The sequence below is a fragment of the Echinops telfairi genome, unplaced genomic scaffold, assembly GCF_000313985.2.
Source record: "Echinops telfairi isolate 266 unplaced genomic scaffold, ASM31398v2 ScPeMD7_7424;HRSCAF=8462, whole genome shotgun sequence".
Taxonomy (NCBI): Eukaryota; Metazoa; Chordata; class Mammalia; order Afrosoricida; family Tenrecidae; genus Echinops; species Echinops telfairi.
In genome coordinates, this window is record NW_022111324.1 from 90,534,338 (window position 1) to 90,557,096 (window position 22,759).

The 22,759-nt window shown below is 45.9% G+C and overlaps 2 protein-coding genes across 8 annotated transcripts in view; one reads left to right on the plus strand and one right to left on the minus strand.

Moving 5' to 3' along the window:
* The window catches only part of NTPCR (nucleoside-triphosphatase, cancer-related), a 54,019-nt gene extending 52,103 nt beyond the window's left edge, over window positions 1-1,916 (plus strand). Inside the window, exon 5 of the mRNA XM_045298086.1 lies at window positions 1,254-1,916. Within this exon, the coding sequence (XP_045154021.1) occupies window positions 1,254-1,322 (69 nt within the window). The 3' untranslated portion in view covers window positions 1,323-1,916. The remainder of the gene's footprint in view (window positions 1-1,253) is intronic.
* Window positions 1,917-7,981: 6,065 nt separating this feature from the next.
* The window catches only part of PCNX2 (pecanex 2), a 326,649-nt gene continuing 311,871 nt past the window's right edge, over window positions 7,982-22,759 (minus strand). For 4 of the 7 annotated variants that reach the window (XM_045297999.1, XM_045297998.1, XM_045297997.1 and 1 more), the window contains 6 exons: window positions 21,504-21,648; window positions 20,135-20,365; window positions 19,269-19,543; window positions 18,452-18,618; window positions 11,383-11,831; window positions 7,982-8,941 (listed from right to left, as the gene is read on the minus strand). In XM_045297999.1, coding sequence (XP_045153934.1) covers window positions 8,768-8,941; window positions 11,383-11,831; window positions 18,452-18,618; window positions 19,269-19,543; window positions 20,135-20,365; window positions 21,504-21,648 — 1,441 coding nt within the window. In that variant the 3' untranslated portion in view covers window positions 7,982-8,767. Of the gene's footprint in view, window positions 8,942-11,382; window positions 11,832-18,451; window positions 18,619-19,268; window positions 19,544-20,134; window positions 20,366-21,503; window positions 21,649-22,759 lie in introns of those variants that run through there. The other 3 variants (XM_045297996.1, XM_045298000.1, XM_045298001.1) reach the window with 3 other exon arrangements.

A 22,759-nucleotide genomic window follows, 5' to 3' on the forward strand; every position in this document is an offset into this window, starting at 1 on the left:
AGAGTCCAGCCTGTCAATCAGGTCACAGACTGATGGTGACTCCTTGTGGGTGTGGCCATCTCATAAGGAGGGCCCTGAGAACCTCCCTCCTCTCCCTCTCTCTGCCTTCACCTTCCTGCTGGCTGACCTGGTTGCTGGGAGCCCTGTGATATGGCGCCACCATTGGGTCCAGACAGCTTTTCATCCACTCGCCTGTGGTTGTCCTGCATTCTGTATCATTGCATGTGGCTGCATGAGTCTGAAGAAGGATTTATGGACTAGTATTGAAATTATGGATTTAATCTGGACTAGGCTGGGATGTTTGCTCGATGTATCATTACTTCTTGATATAAAGCTCTCTCTTACACATAGGAGTGTCTCTGGATTGGTTTCTCTAGTTAACCCGGCCTAATACATGGATACTGTGTGATATTACTATTGTGTGAGAGGGGAGGGGAGAATCCAAGTTGTCAAACAGAGTTTAAATGCATTGTGTTACTTCTGGTATATTTATTTTGTAATAATATTAAATATAGGGAACATGCATCGGGGCCAGATGAGCTGTTTTCTGGTCTATACACTGTCATCATCTGCCTTTCTCAGCCTCATTGTGAGACAATGTGTAGTCTCAGATGTCCCTGCTAGACTAAGATCTTTAACTTTTTAGAGAGAAGAGTAAATGAGTTACCTAGAAGCATTCCAGAATTTAAAAATACCCTTGGGTATGTTTTTTGTGATCCACCGAGAAAAGTTTGTTCTCCCCCTTGCTTCCTTTAAGCAGTTTCTCCTCTTCGTGGCAAGTGGTGGTCTGAGCCATGTGCCACCTGTGTTCACATTATCCATCCTGCAGTGCCTAGCACACAGCCTGGAATGCCTAGCACAGGGTTCAAGTAGCAGGTCTTCGGGTTGTTGAGATCCATCAGCCATCACGTCCACTTTCACTCTTTGAGTTGCTGCTTTGCAGGAGCTGAGAGTAAGATATTAGGACACCTCTGTGGCTTTCAATGATCCTTGGTGGTGCCATTGGGTAAGCTGAATTGCTGACACCAAAGTCAGCCGTTCAAACCCACCAGTCACTCCATGGAAGAAAGATGAAGTTAGCCTGTAAAGACTTACAGCTTCTGACTCACTGTGAGTCAGAACCAACTCAATGGCAGTGGGAAGCAAGCCTCACTCTCTCCCAATCTACCAGGCTTTTCTTCTAGAGTATAATCTATTAGGGAACCAGAGGAAAGGGAAGACAAGCTGAACCCACCTCTTGCTTCTCCCTGCAGGTTACCAAGGAAAACAGAAACAGTCTTTTACAAGACATCGTGATGTGTGTACAGAACTGCATGAAGTGAAGATGCTTTGAATTACTGCTTTCTGCGTGGGAAGAAATGTGTACGGTTCAAGTGGACCTGGCCAGCCACTTTGACTTCCAGGGTCTCGTCCCTCAGGCTTGTGATCGCCAAGGTCCTAACACCCTGTGGGCTTTTCTAAAGAAAACCTGACAGCTGGTTTCCATAAAATGTTTAAAAGATCAAATTAGCCTTAATGCTGGATTGACTATACAAGATTAACAATCCATTATGGCTTATTTATGCTTAAAGATTTCTGTTTATTTCCTCTTGCAGTTGTGTGTATGATCGTGGTTAATTATGGAATGAGAAATGGTTTTGCAAGTATTAAAGATGGTATTTGCTTCTATTGAAGTTTTCCCCTTCAGGGGAAGGGGAAAAAAGAATTCACTACTTAATCAATTTTGCATGTCATGAAAATTAAATTTCTCACCAGGTGCAGCTTCAGTTTGATGCCATTTAAAGTGGCAACCATTATTTGAATTTTGAAAATTATTATTTCAAAAGAAAACCATTGAAACCAACCTTCTCAGTTTATTGTTTGTTTGTTTGTTATTGCTTAATAAATATCGAAATCCGGGGGTTACAGCTACATGAGACCATGTGTGGGAAGGATCTCTGATGTTTCTGTACTGTGGTGTCAACAGAGGAGTTTACTCAGCCCGGGCTACTTCAGATCAGAGCCCACCTGGGCTGCATTAAACTAGGTATATTCTTGGGCCTCAAAGGACCCTTCAGCATAATTCTATTAGGAATGTAACAGTGCAATGGATTGTTTCCATTAATAGTAATGTTAATTTTTTTAAATGTAACCCATAACATTGGTACTTTAGTGAAAATAAAAAAGACAGAGTCAATTGTTATCTTGATTTCTGAACTCATAAAGTAGGAAGTTTCCCTCCAACTCATCAATGGTACTTGTCATGGGTTGAATTGTGTCATATAAGTATATATATATGCTTATATATATATGACAGTATATATATATACTGTCAATCCTAACCCTTTATTTGTACCCATGGATGTGATCCCATTTCCAAGTAGAACTTTCTTTGTTATGTTAATGAGATCATATCAGTGTTTCTATCTTGTTGAGATATAAAAGAATTCAATCATCAATTTTTGTTATATACTTAATCAACTTTTTCTCAACAGTGTTATCTTTGATATATACAAAGAGCATATGAGCAGAGGGGAGGATATTGGCCACATGAAGAGCACTAAAGAACAGAAGAATAAAAGTCAGTAGAAACACAGAAAGACTTCCTCTAGAGTCCGTACCCTGAATTTCAACCACCGCTGTTCATGCCAGGGGATGCCTCCCTGTCTGCAGCCACAGACTCGGGCTGGTCAGCACATGGGGTAAGCTGTCACGGGGACCTAGTGGGCAGAGAAAGTCCTCACTTCTCTAAACAAAGAAAGTGATTTGCATCTGTGAAAGACTCTTTGATTTGATTTAATCTCCTTCCAGGATAAGTTTCTGAAGCTGGAGCTGGGTTTGCCAACCCTTTGAGGGATCACAATTAAAAAGGCTTAACAATTATGAATTAATCCTTTGGAAAGGTCATTTGTTTAATATTAAGGAAAAGGCTTCTTCCCAATGGTCCTGCTCTGGCTGCATTTGTTCAAAGGCCAATGCCAAGATTCCTGGTGTTTGGCAGTGTTGGGTTGACTCCCAACCTATGCTTCCAAGGAGGGAGGAGAACCGAATGTCGGTGTGTTCGTTATGTGTTAGCATGGCAGGGCAGCTAGAAGCTTCCCACAAAGTGGGCCACCCACCAGGATCTGGGAGCCTGCCCCATCCTGTCCTGCTTTTATGCCATTCAGCCTTTAGGTGAGCCCTGCTCAGCTTTGGGAGAGGTAGACACAGAGGACAGCCTAGCCCTGGGCCTGCTGGAGCTATCTGTCTCAGCCGAGGATTCCTCTCAGGGAGGGACCTTTCCTCTCCACTTCCAGAAAGCACCTGAATTTATAAGCTTCCTCATTCATCAGATTGATGAGTGAACATGCTTCCACTTCTGGTCCTTTTGGTGACTGTTTTACACACTTTAATTTTGTGTTGAATTAGAAGGAAGGTTGATGGAATGATTTCACAAAAGATAAAATAGGTTATTTGAGGGGGCTATAAGCCAGAAGGAGCCCCGGTGGCGTAGTGGTTTACATGTTGGACCGCTAACCACAAGGTCAGCAGTTCGAACTTACCAACTGCTCCATGGAAGAAAGATGAAGATGTCTCCTCCCACAAAGGTTTACAGACACAGAAACCTTTGTGTGACCCTCTGTCCTGCAGGGTCACTGTGAGTCAGAATTGACTCGATGACAGTAAGTTAGGTTTGGCTTGGTAGTAGCTGAAACTAATGGGTGTATAAATGGATAAGGGTGCAGCTACTTCCTGCAAAGTAGCCCCTGTGTAAACCAGTTGGGAGAGACCTCTGGCATTTGTAGGGTACCACCAACTTCATACATGCTTTCTCCTTTACTGGTAAATGTAGATCACGATCATAGCACTAGCAATGGCAGAGATGGCATATGGATCCAATTCCGTGTCTCCGAAGCCCATGCTCTTTCCAAGACATCCCACTTGGCCCTGGCTTGGACTTGCTGCCATTTTCTGTTCTTCTCAGCCTGTCTCATGCCACCAGAAATCGAGAGGTAGCGTTTAGCTTTGATGAACCATGTTCAAGTGCTGTTGAGTCTTTTCTGACTCAGTGACCCTACAGGACCAAATAGAACTTCCCCTGTGGGTTTCTGAGAATTTAAATCTGTATGGGAATAGAAAGCCACATCTTTCTCCCATTGAGCATCAGTTGATTTTGAACTACTGACCTTGCAGTTAGAAGCTCCAACATGTAACCCGCTACACCACCAGGACCCTTGTGATAAACTTTGGCCACTATAAAATCAAAGGTCAGCTTTGTGCAGAGTCCTTAAATAACTATTGAGTTACTTGGTCAAACAATAATCAGGGAGCATGTAGGAAGATGTCTGTCATATAAAACCTTTGTACCTCATGAGGGAAATTTAATGAGATTAAGTCATAACAAATGCAGAGCCTTTGATAGGAGCATTCAACAGAGACATCCAGGAGCAGAAATTCACTTGGGGGACCAGGGGAAGGTATTGCAGCAGAGCCTTGTGTGGGTTCCTTTGCTCCTTGAGCACAGCCATGGCTGAGGGAGGGCAGGCTGGGTACCTGCATGGGTGTTGGTGCCACCTCTGAGCTGAGGAGATGGGTAGCAGGAACAGGCAGAGAGCAGTACTTTTTTATGCCTTATTTTATAATGCCTACCATTTGAACAAATAAATGTATCTAAGATAGCTGGATGAGACCAGGTTTCAGGAAATATTTCATTTTGAAAAATAACATGGAAATGTAAGTTGCTTCTATAAAGAAACTCAAGTAGAATGATATGGTTGGATAGGACAGCAGAACTGATTTGGAAAATGCTTTTAGTAAAACATTTTTCTGTCCCATTTCCCTTTCTTACTAGACGGTACCACCACCAGCTACTACATGCTTACCCAATATTTTTAAATTGTTTTTATTTCCATTCATTTCTGAGTAATAGTAAGCACACGTTGGAAACTGGGCACACCCTTTAAAATGGTAGAATATGATCTCTCTGACTACATGTCTGTGTAGTCAGTGTAATGTCTGCGCCTTTCTAACTCCAGAGGAAGAAAGCAAAATGAGTATTTTCATCAGCCCATGGTTTATTCCTGTGAGCTGGACGTCAGACGTATCTACACACTGTTTTACCAATTCTGACAATCCAGCCATCCTCCCCAGTGCGCTGTCTACTCTGCTGGATTTAATAATCCATTGCAATAGCCGCACCGAATTTACAGATTGCCCTACTAGTTAAGTGTTTTATTAAGGAAGTAACAGGGTATGACTTGGGGTGAGGATTTAGACGCATGTAGTCAAAGTCTCCCTTCAGTACAAGGCAGATCTCTCAGCTCCTGTCAGCTGTGCAGGCCTCCTGGATTCCTCAAGACAGACTCCTCTTGGTCCTGGTAGTCTGTAATCAACTGTCACTGGGCCCCTTCTGAGCTCACTGTCTTCGGTGTTGTACTGTTGACTGCGTAGCCATTCTTACAGGAGGTTCCTAGCCTCCCCTCTGTTGTTCTCAACTTCCTTCTGCTTCTCTCTCTGCTGCTGGCTGTTCATTAACCTCTGTGCGCTTGGTACGGAAGCACACAAACTCATCAAGTCAGGGCCTTGGCAGGCCACTCACATTTCATTTGCACAGTAGGTGATAGTAACTGCATTTGCATAGTCTAGTGACCAATCCCTTTAACGTGCCTACCAGTCGCAGGGCAGCTCAGGACCAGAGAATGTATCAAACCTTATGTAAGTTGTTTACAGCTTGGCTAAGAATTGACCATTGACCTAGACAAAAATAACAGATCCTTTGGGTTAGAAAACTGGGACAAAGCTAATGCCTCAGGGCTTAGGGGAAAATCTCTTAAAACTTTTCCCAAAGAACCAAGCCAAAATGCACTTAAAGGAACTCATTGCACCACAATGAATGACAAAAGAGATTTCCCATAAAGTTGCAAGTTCATTCATTCATTGTTTCCCAGCCTGCAAACAATCAAAGGGGTCAGCAATGGTAGCTCAGGGAAAAAAATGTGGATAAGCCTTGCCCCTTCTTTATACTCTCTTCTGTCTTTGGCTAGAAGTTTGTCTGGGAGAGCGTGAACTCAAGTGTGTGTGTGTGTGTGTGTGTGTGTGTGTGTGTGTGTGTGTGTGTGTGTGTACATATACACAGTACTCATTTGTGACAAAGCAAGTGGAAGTGGCTCCAGTGGAGACACATGAATAAGCATTGCTAATGCATGCTCTGCTCTATGGGTAAAGAAATGTAAGCATCTATTGATTTGAGGGAACTACATTCCAAATATACTGTAAGTGCATAGCTCAGAGTTTAGAATCAGTAATGCCAATTCACTCTATCATTTATAGAAAACCAAGGGATACAGTTGAAGCCTCTTCAAAGTGTTGGAAAGCAAGGATGCTACTTTGAGAACTAAGGTGTGACTGACCCCAGCCATGGTATTTTCCATCTCATGTGCATGTGAAAGTTGGACACTTAATAAGGAAGACCAAAGAAGAATTAATGCATTTGAATTATGGTGCTAGCAAAAAATATTGAACGTACTATTGACTGCCAAAACCCAAATCTGACCTGTAAGAAGTACAGCCAGAATGCTCTTTAGAAGCAAGTATGACCAGACTTCATCTCACGTACTTTGGACACGTTGTCAGGAGAGACCAGTCCCTGGAAAAGGGTATCATGCTTGATAAAGTAGAGGGACAGCGAAAGAGTGGGAAATCCTTGACAAGGTGTGTTGACACCGTGCCTAGAACAGTGGGCGCAAACAAGATCCCTGTGAAGATGGCACCGAACTGGGGAGTGTTTCCTTCTGTTGTGCATAGAGTTGCCATGTGTTGCAACTGACGATGGCAGTTGACAAGAAATGCTACAGTATTTTTACTACCTTTAGAAGAGAAACAATTGTGTTCAGTGTCCAAATGCAGAAATTAACATTTGAATAACTTTGGCTATAAATGTCAACTCAGAAATGTCTCCTTTAAATGGGCCTAGTAAAACAATATTTTGCAAGGAATACTGTCCAATAACCGGCTGACTGACGGAGGAGCAGGTGAAGAAACATAAATTTCCCATAATCACATAAAAGCTATGACTGCATAGATGGTGCTGGCCAGGCGGTCCTGACTTGCGCCAAGCAATATCCTTCCAGGAGTGTCCACCTAGAGATGTATTTGCACACATGCCTCTTTTCAGCAAGATGCCTTAACTTCCCAGGATGGTGCAAAGAAAGCAGAGTCGCAGTGGAGGAATTTGTTCTGACTGTTGATAAACTGTACATTTTCCTCTTCTTCCACCCAACCCCCAAATACTTCACTGATAACTTAGATGAGGAATCAACAGATACCGCAGTTAAAGAAAGAACACAGATTTCTCTCTCTCTGGACTACCACCAGCGACACTTCTGGCTTCTCTGTCCGTGTCAGCTGCTTGAGCAGAATTTCACTTTCTGTGCAACACCTTGCATCTCCAGGTATTATTCATCTGAGATTAACAGTAGCCCACCTATAGCAATTTATAGCTACCATATATACTCGTGTATAAGCTGAGTTTTCAGCACATTTTTAATGCAGTTTTTGTGGTAAAATTAGGTGCCTCGGCTGATATTCAGGTCGCCTTATATTCGAGTATATATGGTATGTGGCTATTTTCTAAAGTGAGCATTTCTAACTGGCATCTTTCCAAAAGAATGAGTGCAACAGCTCCATGACTATTCTTCATGAATTGTTTTTCAACAGGAATCCAGGTTGTTCCTTTACCTAGTGAGAGTCTTAAGAAGGGAAATATGTCCCAGAATTTACCCAACTTCCATATGATAAAGTATACCTGCTGCCATTGAGTCAATTGTGAGCCACAGAGATGCTATAGGTCAGAGTAGAGTTGCCTCATAGGGTTTCCAAGACTATCTTGCCAAAGCAAACTGCCACATTTTTCTACCACAGGGCAACTTGTGGGTTCAAATCACTGACATTTCAGTTAGCAGCCAAGCACTTTAACCGCTTTACCACCTGTGCTTATAGAAATGGCAATTTTCAGCACACAAGAGTAGGTATAAACATTTTAATTGTAAAAGCAAAGGTGTGTGCAGGTGTCAGGCAGCACGGTGAGTACTGCTGTGCTGGGGAAAAGAAAAGGGGAAAAAAGGTGTTTCTGGTAAGCCCAAGGAGGGCTGGCTGCTTAAGAGACTGCAATCAGATGGGCTTGGAGATCAGAGAGGGCTTTCCATGCACTGACCATTATTAGGTTCTACGCATGTCATCTGACTTGGCTCATCAGTGAATATTTCAGACATGACTGCATGCACTATCGCCTGTCTTCTAGTAATAAGGCCATGATTGATTGTGCACCTAAGACCTGCATGATTATAATGAAGTGAGGTTTTCCTTGAAGTAGATTTAGCCTGGCTGCATTTTACAGTAAGACTCTGAGCACTTCTGTTCAAGGGAACAGTGGCATTTTATACAGTGCCAATTGTTTCACGTGCAGTTGTCCTATCATCAGGGCAGGAAAGAGTCAAATCAGGTGCTCTACATTATTTACTTGTTGTCAAGATAGTAAATAGCTATTTTTTGGAACTTCGAATGTTGAAAAGTATGTTTGTGTGGCCCAAGCCATGTAGCGCTGAGGCAGGCGCTCAAGGGAAGGAGGCAGGTGGTATTGATTCTTCTTTCTTCAGCAAAAATTAAAATTAGTCCTTTTTCTAGAACAACTCTCACCAAGATGATATTTGTTCTTTTCCATTTGGGGGGTGGTCACAGGAAGAATCATGAAGGTGCGCATGCTAGATACCCATAGTCCCTGTGAGCATGGTCCAGTCCTGAAAAACACTTGTTACTGCTCATCTGAAGCACTTTGCTGAGACGCAGTGTCATCCAGCCCCATGTCCTCCTGGCTCGCCCGTCTGCACATCACTCCCGGGGTCTCTGCCATGGCTTCGGTGAGCCGGCGATTGCTGAGCCGCCCCTGCTCTGCAGCTTCAGTGGGTTCACATGGCTCTGAGAAGTGCTTCCAGGAAAGAGAAACAGCAAAGAGTTGAGCACATACCCATTGCCAGCTTCTTCTAGTTAGAACCCCACATACCCAGAGGAGCTAAACCAGAGCATGTACACTCATGTACCTAGCACCCATAAAGTTAGGTTCCAAGGACAGATCGGATCATAAAGACCAGGGCCTAACCTTTGAGAAGAGGATAGAGGCCCCATTGATCATGGGGTGTCTGGGGAGGAGTGGAGGGATCACTGCGGATATGCTGGAAAGAGATGGCCTTTGGCAAAAGGTCACTGTGTGACTGAATGGCTGGTGTCCTAGCAGTTCCACTTCATGTACAACATCCACATGGCTTTGCCATGGAAGCTGAATTCCTGAGCTTTGACACAGAGCAGGAGCACTGAGACCGTGTTATTCTGGGCATATATAGTCCTGTGGACTTAGTCATGCTTGTTGGGGAAAGGGACCACACAGACCTTTAAGACTGACTTGAGCACAGCCTGGAGGTAGAGTACAACTCCAAAAACCAAACGCTGTCAATGAGTCACTGTCAGTTCATATTGACCCTATAGGGCAGGGGAGACTTAACTCTTAAGGGGAGTAGAAAGCCCTGTCTTTCTCCATCAGAGAGGCTGGTGGTTTTGAACTACTGACCTCGCAGTTAGAAGCCCAACAGTTAACCACTAACCCACCAGGGCTCCTCAGAAGTGGGACAAAGGTATGTTGTTCTGAACATTTGTATTGAGAAAATAAGGAAAAGGGAGGGGAGTTTGTCTATGAACTTAGATATCTAACCAGTTGCTGTGAGGTCAACTTCCATGTATGGTGGCCCTTTGTGTGTCAGCTTAGAACTCTTCTCCATAGAGTTCTCAATGGCTGCCTTTTGGAAGTCTGTAGCCAGGCCTTTCTTCCAACATGCCTCTGTGTGGACTTGAACCACCAACTTTCTGGCTAGCAGTTGACTATGCTGCCATTTGTACCAATCAAAGAGTCTTAGCTAACTAGACTTAATTAAATCTCTTGAAGCGCCCTTCTTCTTGGCGGTAGTGACCTATCATTTTCACAAAGCCCAAGACCCCGCCAAGTCAGGTAATCCCCATGGCTGAAATCCTGTGGGCTCAGCTTGCTGTCAGGGTGGCAGAGGGCAGTAGCTGTATTGTGTCCTTGAGGGAGGGAGGAACCTCTGTATAGAAAACATCACTCGTGGAAGGAGAGGGCAGAGATGGATCAGAAGGCTAAGGTACCCACTGCTTTGTACATCCCCAAAACTGCACCCAGGACTGAAAGCAAGTGAGGTGTAGCTCTAAAGCAGTGATTCTCAATGCCGCGACCTTTAATACAGTTTCTCATGTTGTGGTGACCCCTACCCCCCAACCATAAAATTATTTTCATTGCTAGTTCAGAACTATAATTTTGCTACTGTTATGAATCGGGTGACCCATGTGGAAGGGTCATTCCCCCCCAAAGGGGTCATGACCCACAGTTGTGAACCGCAGCTCTAAAGCTTAATAAAGAGAACAAATCTTGGGCCGAAAAGTAACATCCAAAGGAAAATGAAGAATCACCAAATTGGAGGGCAGTTTTTGTCCTCATGCTACCTCCTACTTTTCCCTCCTTACAGTGTTATGTACAGAGTCCTGAAAGTGCAGTGGGTGAAATGTGTGTTGCTGGCCACATGATCTGAGGTTCAGACCCACTAGACAAGGCCATCTGCTCCCGTAAAGAGTGACAGTCTCAGAAACTCTAAGAAGCAGTTCTATTTTGTCCTACAGGGTTGCTATGAGTCAAAAGCTTCAATGGCTGTGGGTTTGGTTTTTGGTTTACCCTGTTACATAAGAGAACAGTTGTGCGTCTACATATGTGTGTATGTACATTTATACACACACATATATACATGTGCGAGTTTGAACTACTAGTACTCATGTGATGTCAGCTAGCTTGGAATCCTAAATAAGTAAGTTTAGTGAAGTCCTTGAAACCCTTTTTCTGTTGTTGAAATGCCTAATAGAAGTAGGCATCTCACCAACCTTAAAGTTAGACCAGATGAGAGAAATGAATGTTTACTTAGTTCCAGTATAAATGTGTTCCCTCTCCTCTCTCTTGGACCAGAATATTGGGAGACAAAGGGACCTCAAACCTGCTTCCATTGTGTGCAAGAGTGGAGAGCATCCCCCTTCTCACGCCCAGGTTTAATGCTAATTCTGTTCAACCTTGGTTTGGGAGTCCCCCAACAATGCCTAGGATTGTTATTTACAGGACAGGTACCCAACAGCTTGCCAGCTGCAAGCTACCCCCTCATCCCCACACACACACTCCCTATGGAATGATCTGGTTATTTCTCATGTAGGTCTGCAACAAATGGCGGTCTCATCAGGTGTCACCTGCTGGAGATGCATAGGCTGAGCACCCATGTTAACAGCCTGGTAACTCTCTGATCTGCTAATGCTCTGCCTCCTTACCCGTGTGGCATGACCCGTGGCTCTGGCTGAAGGGCCCATCACGATGTTGACGCTGCTGGATGACTGCGTATCGCTGGTATTGCCGCCTTCGGCAGCAGAAAGTCCAGAAATGACGAGAGCACTGGAGAAGCTCCTCTTGCCGAAGAGAAAGCTTAGCGTGGAGCTGGTCGACGAGCCCAAGCTAGACCTGATCAGTGCCTCAGCCCGCTCTCGGACACTCAGGTGACCGGTTGTGGTAGCTGGTGGTGGCTGGGAGTGCAGGGATGCAGCTGAATTATGTAAGGAAAGCTGGCTTCCAGATAGCCTTGGGGCCAACTCATGGACTGATGTGGATGTCTGGATGAAGGTCTGATGGCTTTCCAGGACAGGTCTTGACAAACTCGAGATAGGCAGTCTTTGGCTCAAAGCTGAATGTGCCTGGACAGACCGGCTCCTGCCTTTCCTTCTACCTTTGAAAGGAAAAAAAAAAAGTACATTGTAGTTGCAGGGAATTGCTAATGCTGCCTGAGTCCATAGGTAACCATACAGGTAGACAGCCTGCTCTGCATGGACCTGAGAGACAGGCAAGTCTACCGCCTCAAACACCAAAACAGACCAAGAAGGGAAGGTCTCTTATCACTTTCTTCATGGGAATCAAAGGCACTCATCAGGTTTGCAAAGATGACTAGTGATTGTCTAGACGAGAATGCAGGTCCCTTGTTAGCCATGTGTCGGAAATGTCACTGCCACCTCAGAGGGGCAGTGGGCAGTGGCATGGGCAGTAGCAGTTACAGTTATATATCCACCAGGGTTTTTTAGGGACTCCGGGTTTTAGCACTGAAAGTGCCGAGTTGTTGGAGACTCCCTCAATTAGGAATAAAGCAGGATGATAGAGTAGAGTAGCTTGTCCTCAGTAAACAAATCTATTTTGTAAGTAGGTCATAACCTTGGTTCTTGGGCTTACCTGTCTCCTACGATTAGAACAGCATGCAGCTTTTATCATCTATAGTGGACTTGAAATAATAGGGTGGGACTACATGTTGTGACCTTTATTTTCTAAGTTAGGGTCTCAGGTTAAACCCACCAAGACCCAACGTTTGTGCAAACCCAGGGTCTCATGCCTGGATATGGCTTCTGCCTGCCCACAGCCAGAACGCCTGTACACAGCTGCCCCTCCTGGTAGAGCTCATGCTGAGATTTTCTGGACCTGGCATTTTTGACTAAAGGGTCGAATTCATTCAATCCACATCTCTGGACAAAAGAAAACCTACAGGAGGTCTTGTGCCCTCTGTCCCTACACAGCACATACTGTTTGGCTTCATTAACAAGCAGCTAGTTCAGAGGAGAATCTGCTTGTGAGCACATCTGGTCTGGCTGCTCATTGTGAGGATCAGTAATCAGGTAAGATCTAATTTAAAAGATCTTGATAAGGAGAATTACTCCTTATGAAATAAACATAACAGAGACACACTTGAGATCTCTCCCCACTCCCTCTGGTACTAATGTGAGCTTAGTGCCACCTGAGTGCGGTGGTCCCTAGAGGACTGAGAAACGAGGTGCCCGCCCCCAGGGCTACCCTGTGTTGTGTGTGTCAGCCCCAGCATGGGACCGTCCTTGGCACTTCAAGCAAGGGTAGACCACAGCCTGCCAAACGTCCTCCCTGATGAATTTAATATGTTGCTGTTATAGAGGGGAAGGGGGCAAAAGGGACCTTGACATCAAAATTAAGAACAGAAAGTGATTTGTTAGTTTATTCGAAGTTTGGCAAAGCCAAACATCTGTTTGTGATTTGTACTGCTGTCCAGAGTATTCCAGAGTCATTCCCAAACCTCTGATTTTGATGTGAATTGAAGACCACCCATACTTGGGTAGAAACTTCCGATCTAGCACCGGGAACAACAGGACAAAGGCCTTCGATTTCCCAGCTTGCATTCTCTTGCTGCTTCCGTGTTTGTTTTGTTTTTGATTTGACTCTACCTTGGTTCACGCTACTGACACACGAATTCTAAGTACATGCATGCCACTCGGGGTCTTCATTCTACAACCTTACTTATTTTGTCAGTGGTATTTTTATCAAACGGAGTGTTTTAGGGGAAAGCTCGCTAGAACCTAGGTTGAAATGCCATAGAAGCAGTCTCAGTTCCTAGTCATGACATCACTTGTTTGCCTTTGACTGCTATCCAAAAGGGTGTGTACAGAGGAGTCCTACCAACAGCAGGCCCTCCTCCTCTCCAATTGAGGATTCCAATCAGTTAGGAATTCCTAACTGCTCTTTAACAAGTAGGTCACCAGTCTTCTCGGCTGAGGGATGTTCTTATTTCCACTGTTAAGTATACTTCGTACCCCAGCAAGCTGATCTCCAGCATGAAGATTGCAGGTTTTCAGAATCATAGCTGAGGCTGGTATCAAAAAAGCCTGGCAGCTGGACTGGAGGGGATGCTGAGAGAGGAAGCTGCTTGTGGGGACTCGGGAGGGGGGGGCGGGGGGACTCCATTCTGTGAGAGTTGGCAAGGATGCAGGATTAGATATTATCTAGGAACTGAGGAAGGAACCACAAGAATCTAGAGGCAGGTGGCGGCAGGCACCACAGAGGGCCGGTGGAATTGGTCCCTTAGCTAAGGGAAGTAAGCCTTCATTAAGAATTCTAATTCCCCCATTTAGAATCTTAATTTCTATACCCAGGGATCTGATCCATTTTGGAGAGATTATTTCCTTTATGATATGAATTAGATCATATGTGATTAAGGTGGATTCTAAATCTAATTACTTTTTGAGTTATAATAATTTATAAATTATCAAGGGTTCATGAGGGGGGTGGGGTGGAGAGGGATAGGGGGAAAATGAGCTGATATCAAGGGCTCAAGTAGAAAGAAAATGTTTTGAGAATGATGATGGCAACAAATGTACAAATGTGCTTGACACAATCAATGTATGTATGGATTGTGATAAGAGTTGTACGAGCCCCTGATTAAATGATTTTTAGGGGGGGGGCAGTTTAGCTGCAGAGATACATACACAGGGAAGGTAGATGCCAGGGGGGATCATCTACAAGCCGTGGAGGCAAGAGACACCCGGAGCTAGCTACAAAGAAGGAATCAACACAGCTGAGACGCCGCTAGGGAATTTTCGCCTCCAGAAGGAAAAACAAATACATTTCTGCTCTTTAAAGCTACTCCCTATGCAGTGGTGTTCAGGAGGAGAGGCAGATTTCTGCCCAGGACTTTCCCAGTCGGGGAAGACCCACTGCTACATGGACATCCTGTCTACACTTGGCCCTGCAGGAGCTTGAGAAGCTCGGAATAAAGTGGGGTCCCCAGTGCGACTCTGGCAGGGAACCAGGACCCAAGGACAGAGTGGTGGATTTCAGGAGCACTGGCAAGATCCGCAGCTCTTGGTTTGTGCTCCTGCTCTGATGAACAGAACCTGCTGTAGCTGGCGCCCATTTGGGAATTCTGTGACCCAAGGGCATGCTACCTTGCCTTCTTGGAAAGCCATGCTGGAGTAGCTAGTTTATCTCTTTTTGTCCAGGAGAGGCCATCCCTCATTCATACAGCCAACTACTTAGCACAAGTAGTTAGATCTGAGCAGTGGAGCCTCACTCTGGCCTTTTCCCACACAAGGGGCCCACAGGACAGGGCCCTCCATGCCTGCTCCTGTATACGCCCCGGGACCTAGGTGGGTGGATCATGAACATATAGAAGGGATTAGCCTCACCCGTGCCTGCAAGTCACCTGCCATGTATGGGGAGCAGGGGGATCGTACTCACGTCCCAGGCCCTGCTCCGGTTAGCCCTGGTCCAAAGGAGCCACCATGTGCCTGTACTGTCATAGGAGCGGGGCATGAACAAAGCACCTACTCTCCTAGTAGAGGTTTTATCCTAAAACAAGCAGGTGTGTGCTGGTGGGAATTGGTGGGAGGGAGTTAGGAAAGCCAGGTCAGAGACAGGTTAACAGAGGAAAGCTATGCAGGCAGGCTGCCAGAGACCCTTCTGATATGATGACTTCTGATCAGACCTGAAAAGGTGAGCAGAGGGACCCGCCATTGTTGAGGGTGAACTGGAGGCTAGGAAGCAGGAGTGCAGAGGCTCTGAGTTGGCTGAGCTTAGCCAGGCGGCAGAGCAGTGAGGCGCCGAGCAGAGCCCTGTGAACAGGGAGAGATCGGGGTGGGGGTGGGGGGGTCGCTAGGAGCGGGTACTGAGAGTCCCAAGGGCATGACAAAACCTTGGGTTTATTGTGAGGGAAGGAGCTATAACAGAATGACACGGACTGCCTTCATTAAGATCACTCTGGCAGCCATGTGGACAGACCTACACGTTTGTAGCAAGAAGCCAGAAAGAGAGTGAGTTTCCCCTTTGTTTGAGTGAGGAAGGGAGAAGAAGACCTCAGTACAGTGGTTAAAGTGTCCAGCTACTAACTAAATGGTCAGCAGCTTGAACTCACCTCAAGAGAAAGACGGGGCTGTCGGCTTCCATAAAGATTTGCAGTCCCAGAAACCCTATGGGGCAGTTTTCCTCTGTCCTACCGGGTTACTATATGTTGGCATTGACTTCATGCCAATGGGTTTGGTTTGGTTTGGAAGTGGAGAGGGGGAGTGGTGTGTCTGTGTCCTCTCCCTCTGTCCCTCTGTCCCTCCCAACTGTCTGGCCCTCTGTTGGAGATTGTCAGTCTCAAGATAGCTTTCCTGGGTGCTCTCCTGCCGGGAGCAGTTAACTAAGCACAAGGGAGCTTGTGGATGCTTTAGCATTCCTGCATGGGAAAGAACGAGTATCAACTCTGCCTGCCTGCTCTTGATGACAAAAAGAGAATCGGTTGCAAGTGTAGCCCTTTCCCAGGGGGCAGCAAAATTTCAAGTGGCCAGGGACGGTGCCTGCAACACAGAGCACTGGGACATTGTGTAGTGTGTCAGTGTTCAGTAACCAGTGATTCCTGGCAGTGCGTTTCAGGTCAGGACTGATGAAGGCCCCAGGAGAGCACGGCGCTGAGGGTACAGGTTCTAGAGCCATTTTGTCTGGCCTTAACCCAGATCGCCACTTATACCTGAGTGTTACCTAATTCCTCTATGCCCAGTTTCCTCATCTGCAGGGCATAGTCCAACTGGGGGTGGGGCAATTAAAAGAAATGTTACATACAAAGTATTCAGGTAGTTTTTGCCCAGTAAATTCTTGAGGCATATTACTTATCGTATTATTTCTTCATCAGGGACACATCAAATGAAGCCAGGGGCACAGAAACAGCAGAAGCTATAGCAGTAGCAAGGCAAGTTTTCTCCAAAGCTGCAGACCCTTCATGAAGTCCTTTCAGCAGACCGATGGGTCTCAGAGCTGGAGGTTCACTTGGGCTGGCCAGTGGTGAAGGCTAGGAGCACAGGGCTAACGCTGCCTGGTTAACTTGTAAAAACCAGAACTTTAAGAGTGGTCTGAGTGTGGCCATTTTAAAGAGTGCAATTGTTGTTAGATGACATTGAGTCGGTTCTGACCCAACAGCCTTATGCACAACAGAACAAAACACTTCTAGGCCCTGTGCCATTCTCACAATTGCTCTTATGCTTGAGCCCACTGTTAAAGCCCCCGTATCAGTCTATCTCCTGTAGGGCGTATCAACTCAGTAATTAATGATCATTAAAAGCTGGTTTGCACTCTAGAAGATTCTACGATGACATTAGCTGCCAGCGCCTGGCCCCTTGTCTCCAGCTGTAAATGGGGGAGAAGAGTTGCTGTCCGTGGCATTGAGATTAGAGGAGTAGGGCGCCAGCTTGGTCCAGGCTGAGGCTGAAGCCAGTTGCTGGCACTAGATCACTCAATGAAAGAGGAAGCAGGCTTGAAGGCTTGCCCAGCTGCTCCCTGCTATCTGACAGCCCCTGCCACCCGCCTTCCTCCTGTCTCCATAACCCTGTGTGGTTCTTATCTGTGACCTCTGCCAGCTGACAAGTCACCTGAGCAGCACTGACCCCTACCCGACATTTGGGCATTCTGTAAACATTTAGGACCTCATTTAATGCCTCCGCCTTGCTTTGAGCACTCCCAGGAAGCAGGTACTATTTCTCCTAATTCATGTGCTACAGAGCTGGCAGGGGGAGATTTCACAGAGTTGCCTAGTAAATGCTTCTGGATGAGGAAGAAGAATTGATGCCCAAAGTGATCTCATTAATAGACTCTAAAGGTCGAAGCCAAAGGCCCCAGCTGTCAGCCGGCCTAGGCAGAGCATCTGCCTCTCATGTTCCCAAGAGGCTCATCCCTGCCAACCCTCAGAGTCTCCTTTCCTGATCCGCCATTCCTCCTACGGGAGCAGCACCAGCAAGATGGCTGCGGATCTGCATCGATCTGGTCCAAGCCTAACTTGCTAAATGTTAGTTTAAGCATTATTTCAATCATTAAACTGTAGCCTAGCCACCTCCTAAACCCCCGTCGACTGGCACCTTTCTCACTTCAGTCCTGTTCTCTGAAATGGGAAGCGCGGTGGAGGAAGCGGGAGATGAGAACGAGAGACCTAGGAGAGGAGGGGGCACTGGGGCTGCCCCTGCACTCCACATCCTTGGAGACTGGGTGGGAGCGAGCAAACCGGTGCTGGCAGCAGCTGTTGCAGAGGTACAGCATCAAGGGTTTCTGGAGTGAGCAAGAGACAGATGGAATGGAGAGCTCTCTGGACAGACAGATGGTTAGATGGCTGGTCGGGCTACTAGAAAACCAACCAGCTGCAATGGAGCCAGTTCCAACTTTAGGGTACTCTATGTGTCAGAGTAGAACTGTGCCCCCCAAATCAGTTGATGGTTGATTTGTCAGCAGTAGATCATCAGGCCTTGCTTCCAACACGCTTCTAGGGGAAGCTAAACTGTCAACCTTTCAGTTGGCATCTGAGTGTGTGAACATTGAACTGTTTGCCCTATCTAGGGACTCTCCAGCCAGTCGGCCTATGGATGAGTTATCAGAGCTAAATCAGAAAGATGTTTCTGGAGCAGAGCCTCCAAAGTCCATGCACTAGACATCCTCCGGTCTAATGAGACGCTCAGAGGTTAGAGTGCCAACTGGCTCCAGGATGTTGGTGCCCAGGACGACAGGAGCCTTTAGGAGCACCCAAGCCTTCCTTGCCCTTACCTGCCGTTGGAACCCCACTGTGGCACCCATCCTTCCTTGGTGGCTCTGTGCTGCTCTCCTGGCTCTCCCCACTTGGAGCATGGCCTGCAGGTGGTGCCCCTCCTCCATCCACATCTTCAATGTTGCCACCACTGTGCTGGCCAGCATGGCAATCCTTCCGCATTCTGCTAGTGAGAGAAACTCTTCAAGGGTTCTTGTCAAACATTTCGAATGCTGCCCACATGCTGTCTAAATCAGTATGTGATTCTGCTCTACAGTTGGGCAGTACACCTGGGTTGTAGGAGGAGAGAGAAGCTTTGGTTCCTCACATCTTGTAACCGAATAAAATGCTTGGAGATGATTCTAGTTCAGTGCTAACTTCCCCCCACACTCCTCAATTGGGTGGCTTGAGCAGGAGCTCAACCACATTCTATCCCATTGCCTTAGAATTCATTCCCAGTACACAGAGGCTTAGCCCTTGAAATCGAGTGAGCAGACACAGTGGCATGAGAGCTGTATGCTGAGGAGGTCAGACCTGGCTCTCTGTCAGAGATGTCCAAACATTCACTCCCAAGGGCACCTCACCCTGCAGCTCTGGAAGGACTCCAGCCAGATTCACTGCTCTGTGGAGAAATGGGTGCTCATCTATACCAGACTTTCTACCGATTCATAATCTGAGACCACTTGTTGACATGAATGGTGTGTTAGATGCTGTTTAAGAACAGTAGTTTAATCACAGGTGAAAATATTGATCAGCAGTGAAATTCCAGTAAAAATGTGTGAGAGCTTTCCGTAGTGCACCTCCAGAACCAGCCACAGAACCTAAATAAAGGCCTACCTTAACCACTTGGTGCGGAACCAGGTCCAAATGCGGCTCAAACTAACAGGTCCGCCCCAGACGTCCTCCATCTGCCTGTGTGTCCCAAGATAAGATGTGGTGAGGGGGGACACATACATGGGATAGCCCAGGGGCTGGTCGCAGGAAGAGTTGATAAGGTTTCGCAGGACCTGCTTATTGTTCTGGATGCTGCCACGCTCTGGGTTCCGATTGCGAAGAAATATGAGCTCCTGCTGCTGCCCAGCCCAGAGTCCTCTGACACATTCTTTATTGACCTGCAGGGGAGGTAAGAAACAGGAAACGCAAGCCGATGACCCATGCTTTCCCGTCTGTCTGCTGTTTCCTGCAGTGAGTGGGCACGACTCTGGACTAAACGAACCTTGACGACCATAGCACTCTAACCTAGCTGAAACACTTTCTCTATAATCAATCCAGCATGGGAGCCCTCAGAGATGCATCTTTCAAATGGGGAACTTGGTTGCTAATGGAAAGAAAGTTCCTGCTGTTAACTAAGTGATTTGAAATTATGGGACAAGAGGAATAATTGGCAATAAGAACCTGCATCCAGGAATGGGCTCTTAGAGCAAAGGGTAAACTTCAAAATAAAGCTGGAACCTGATCCTCGACTGATGTGCTCCCATCAGGACTTGTCAGAGTCTTGGCCTTCGTGCTGAATCACTGCTGGAGAAATGGTGCTGGCCAGGAAGTCCCACCTTGAGCCTGGCTCTCTGCCTGAACTCTGCTTGCTGGCCAATGCTACCCTGGGGACTGTTACCTAAACAGAGTTGATGGCACACGACTCACATGCTGGTGCCAGCCACCGTCCTGTTGCTTCTCAAATGTAAGTGACAGAGTGGGTGGTGTACCTTGATGACCCTGAAGCTCAGGAAGCTTTTGTGGAGCATGAGGACTTTGTACTCATCGGCGCCCTCGTCCACCACGTGCCGTAGGGTGAGGAGCTCCTCTCTGTTGGACAGCACCGCACTCCTCCACGCCGGGTCACCCTCATGGCAGATCACCACTTTCCTCTCAAACGACTGGATGGCCTCAAAGAGGATCATTGGGTCTTCATACTCATCAGGGCAGGTGAACTGGTCCTGGGGAACACAGGGAATCCACTGAGGCCCAAGATCTGCTGATCCTTGGTTACATGCAGAGAGTGGCATACAAAGCTAAGTCGACCTCCACATCCCTCCTCTCATTCCTGTTTTCCTTCTGAATCCTGAGCTGCTTGTTGGGCACCCCGTTATACATTGCTCTATCTAGGGAAAGTGTCTAGGGAAAATGCTTACCTTGGTGACTAATACTGTTTATGGTGATTAGATATAATTTCTGTACTTTTCTAGACCCAACATCCATGTTTCTGCCTTGTGGCTATTAACTACCTTCTGTCAGCTCTTTTTTTAAAAAAAAACAAAACAGTTTTATTTGCATATAATCCATACATCATACAATCCACCAGTTCAGTTACATCCAGATGAGTTGTAAAATCATCATCACCATCAGTTTTCAAACCCTCTCTTCATTTGTGTACTCATTTTTATTAGCTCTCCATTTTCCTACCACCTCCCCTGTCATGCCCCTAAGGAACCACTAATCTAGTTACTATCACCATAGATTTACCTCTTCAATGAACCAGGAAGGAGTTACTGGGTGGTACAAATAGCAGATGCAGCTGCCAACTGAAAGGTTGGAAGTTTGAGTTCATCCACAGGCACCTCAGCAGAAAAACCTGGTGATCTATTTATTTTACAACTAGCTATTGAAAACTATAGGAGTATAGGAGTATCATTTCAGAGGAGTATAGTTCTCCTCTGAAATATTTGGGGTCACCAAGCATCAGAGTTGACTCAGTGGCAACTGGAAAAGAAAAAAAGGCAAACAAGCCATGTTCTCCCAAAAACTCACTGCCATTGAATCAATGCCGACCCATAGTGACCCTCTGGGAGTTTCAGAGACTGTAACTGTTTACAGGAGTAGAAAGGCCAGTCTTTCACCCAAGGTGGTTTCAAACTGCTGACCATGAGGATTGCAGCCCAATGCTTCACCGCCATATCACCAGGGCACCTATCCAATGGTCTAGGGCAAGAATATTTAGGCGGCCTCAATGCTTAGTTTCCTAAGTAACGAGACCATTCAAAAATCCCTTTCAGAAAAATAGTACCATATGTTTCAAAGGTTACTTTCTCTTCTAGAATTGTAGGCTTAGGCTTTATTTTTCCAATATGCCTTTACCTGGTGAAGCTTCAGTGACATCCTGATAGCTGGAGCAACAACTTTGTGCAGCAGGTCCATGTCAGCAAATACCCACTCATCCCGGGCTGTTATCCTAAAGTCACCTTTGAAGAGGGTGTGAAGACCATATAAAAAGGAATCCAGGCTGTCAGACAAAGTCATAGTTACTATTAATTCAGGCTGAAAATTTCTCAGAATCCTATCATTTTGAGCAGTTCTTGAGCCTTTCATTTGTCTGTTTCAGGAATTCTCTAAATATCTCTAGACTAATTCAATTAATAAAGGAAAATGGCAATGGACTCACTCAGACCAAATACCTAGCCATTTGAATTTTATTCCTGTCCTGATAATAATAAGTTTGGTGTCATGAGGTGGAAGTCATTAAAAAAAAAATTCAGACCCTTCCCCCTCTCAGGAAGTGGATGTTAACAAACCCAGGGACAAGGGAACAACATGTGATGATCTAAAGTCGATGGCCAGGAGGGTGTAAGAGGGCTGGTAGAGCTTAATCAAGGGCAATGTAACCGAGAGGAATTGCTGAAACCCAAATGAAGGCTGATCATGATAGTGAGACAGGAAAGTAAAAGGGAAAAGAACTAGGCGGCAAAGGGCATTTATAGAGGTCTAAATACATGCATTTACATATGTAAATATATATAACGATAGGGAAATATATCTATGTACATGTATTAAGTATGTACATATACTAAGTATTAAGGTAGCAGACAAACATTAGATCTCTACTCAAGTTCTCCCTCAATGCAAGAACACTTTGTTCTATGAACCTGGCATTCCATGATGCTCACCTTCCCAACATGATTGCTGAAGACAAAGTAGGTGCATAAGCAAAGAAGAAAGCTGATGGTGCCTGGCTATCAAAAGATAGTGTTTGGGGTCTTAAAGACTGGAAAATGAGCAAGTGGCCATCTAGCAGAGAAGCAACAAAGTCCACATGGAAAAAGCACACCAGCTTGTGTTATCACAAGGTGTCAATAGGATCAGGTTATCAGGTAAGTATCAAAGATCCAGAACAAAAAATCATATCATTGTGAAAGGGGGAGTGTAGAGTGGAGATTCAAAGCCCATCTGTAAACAACTGGACATCCCCTTACAGAAGGGTCACTGGGAGGAAATGAACCAGTCAGGGTGCAGTATGGCATGGATGAAACATACAACTTTCCTCTAGCTCTTTAATGCTCCCCCCCCCTCCCCCACCCACCCACTATCATGATCCCAATTCTACCTTACAAATCTGG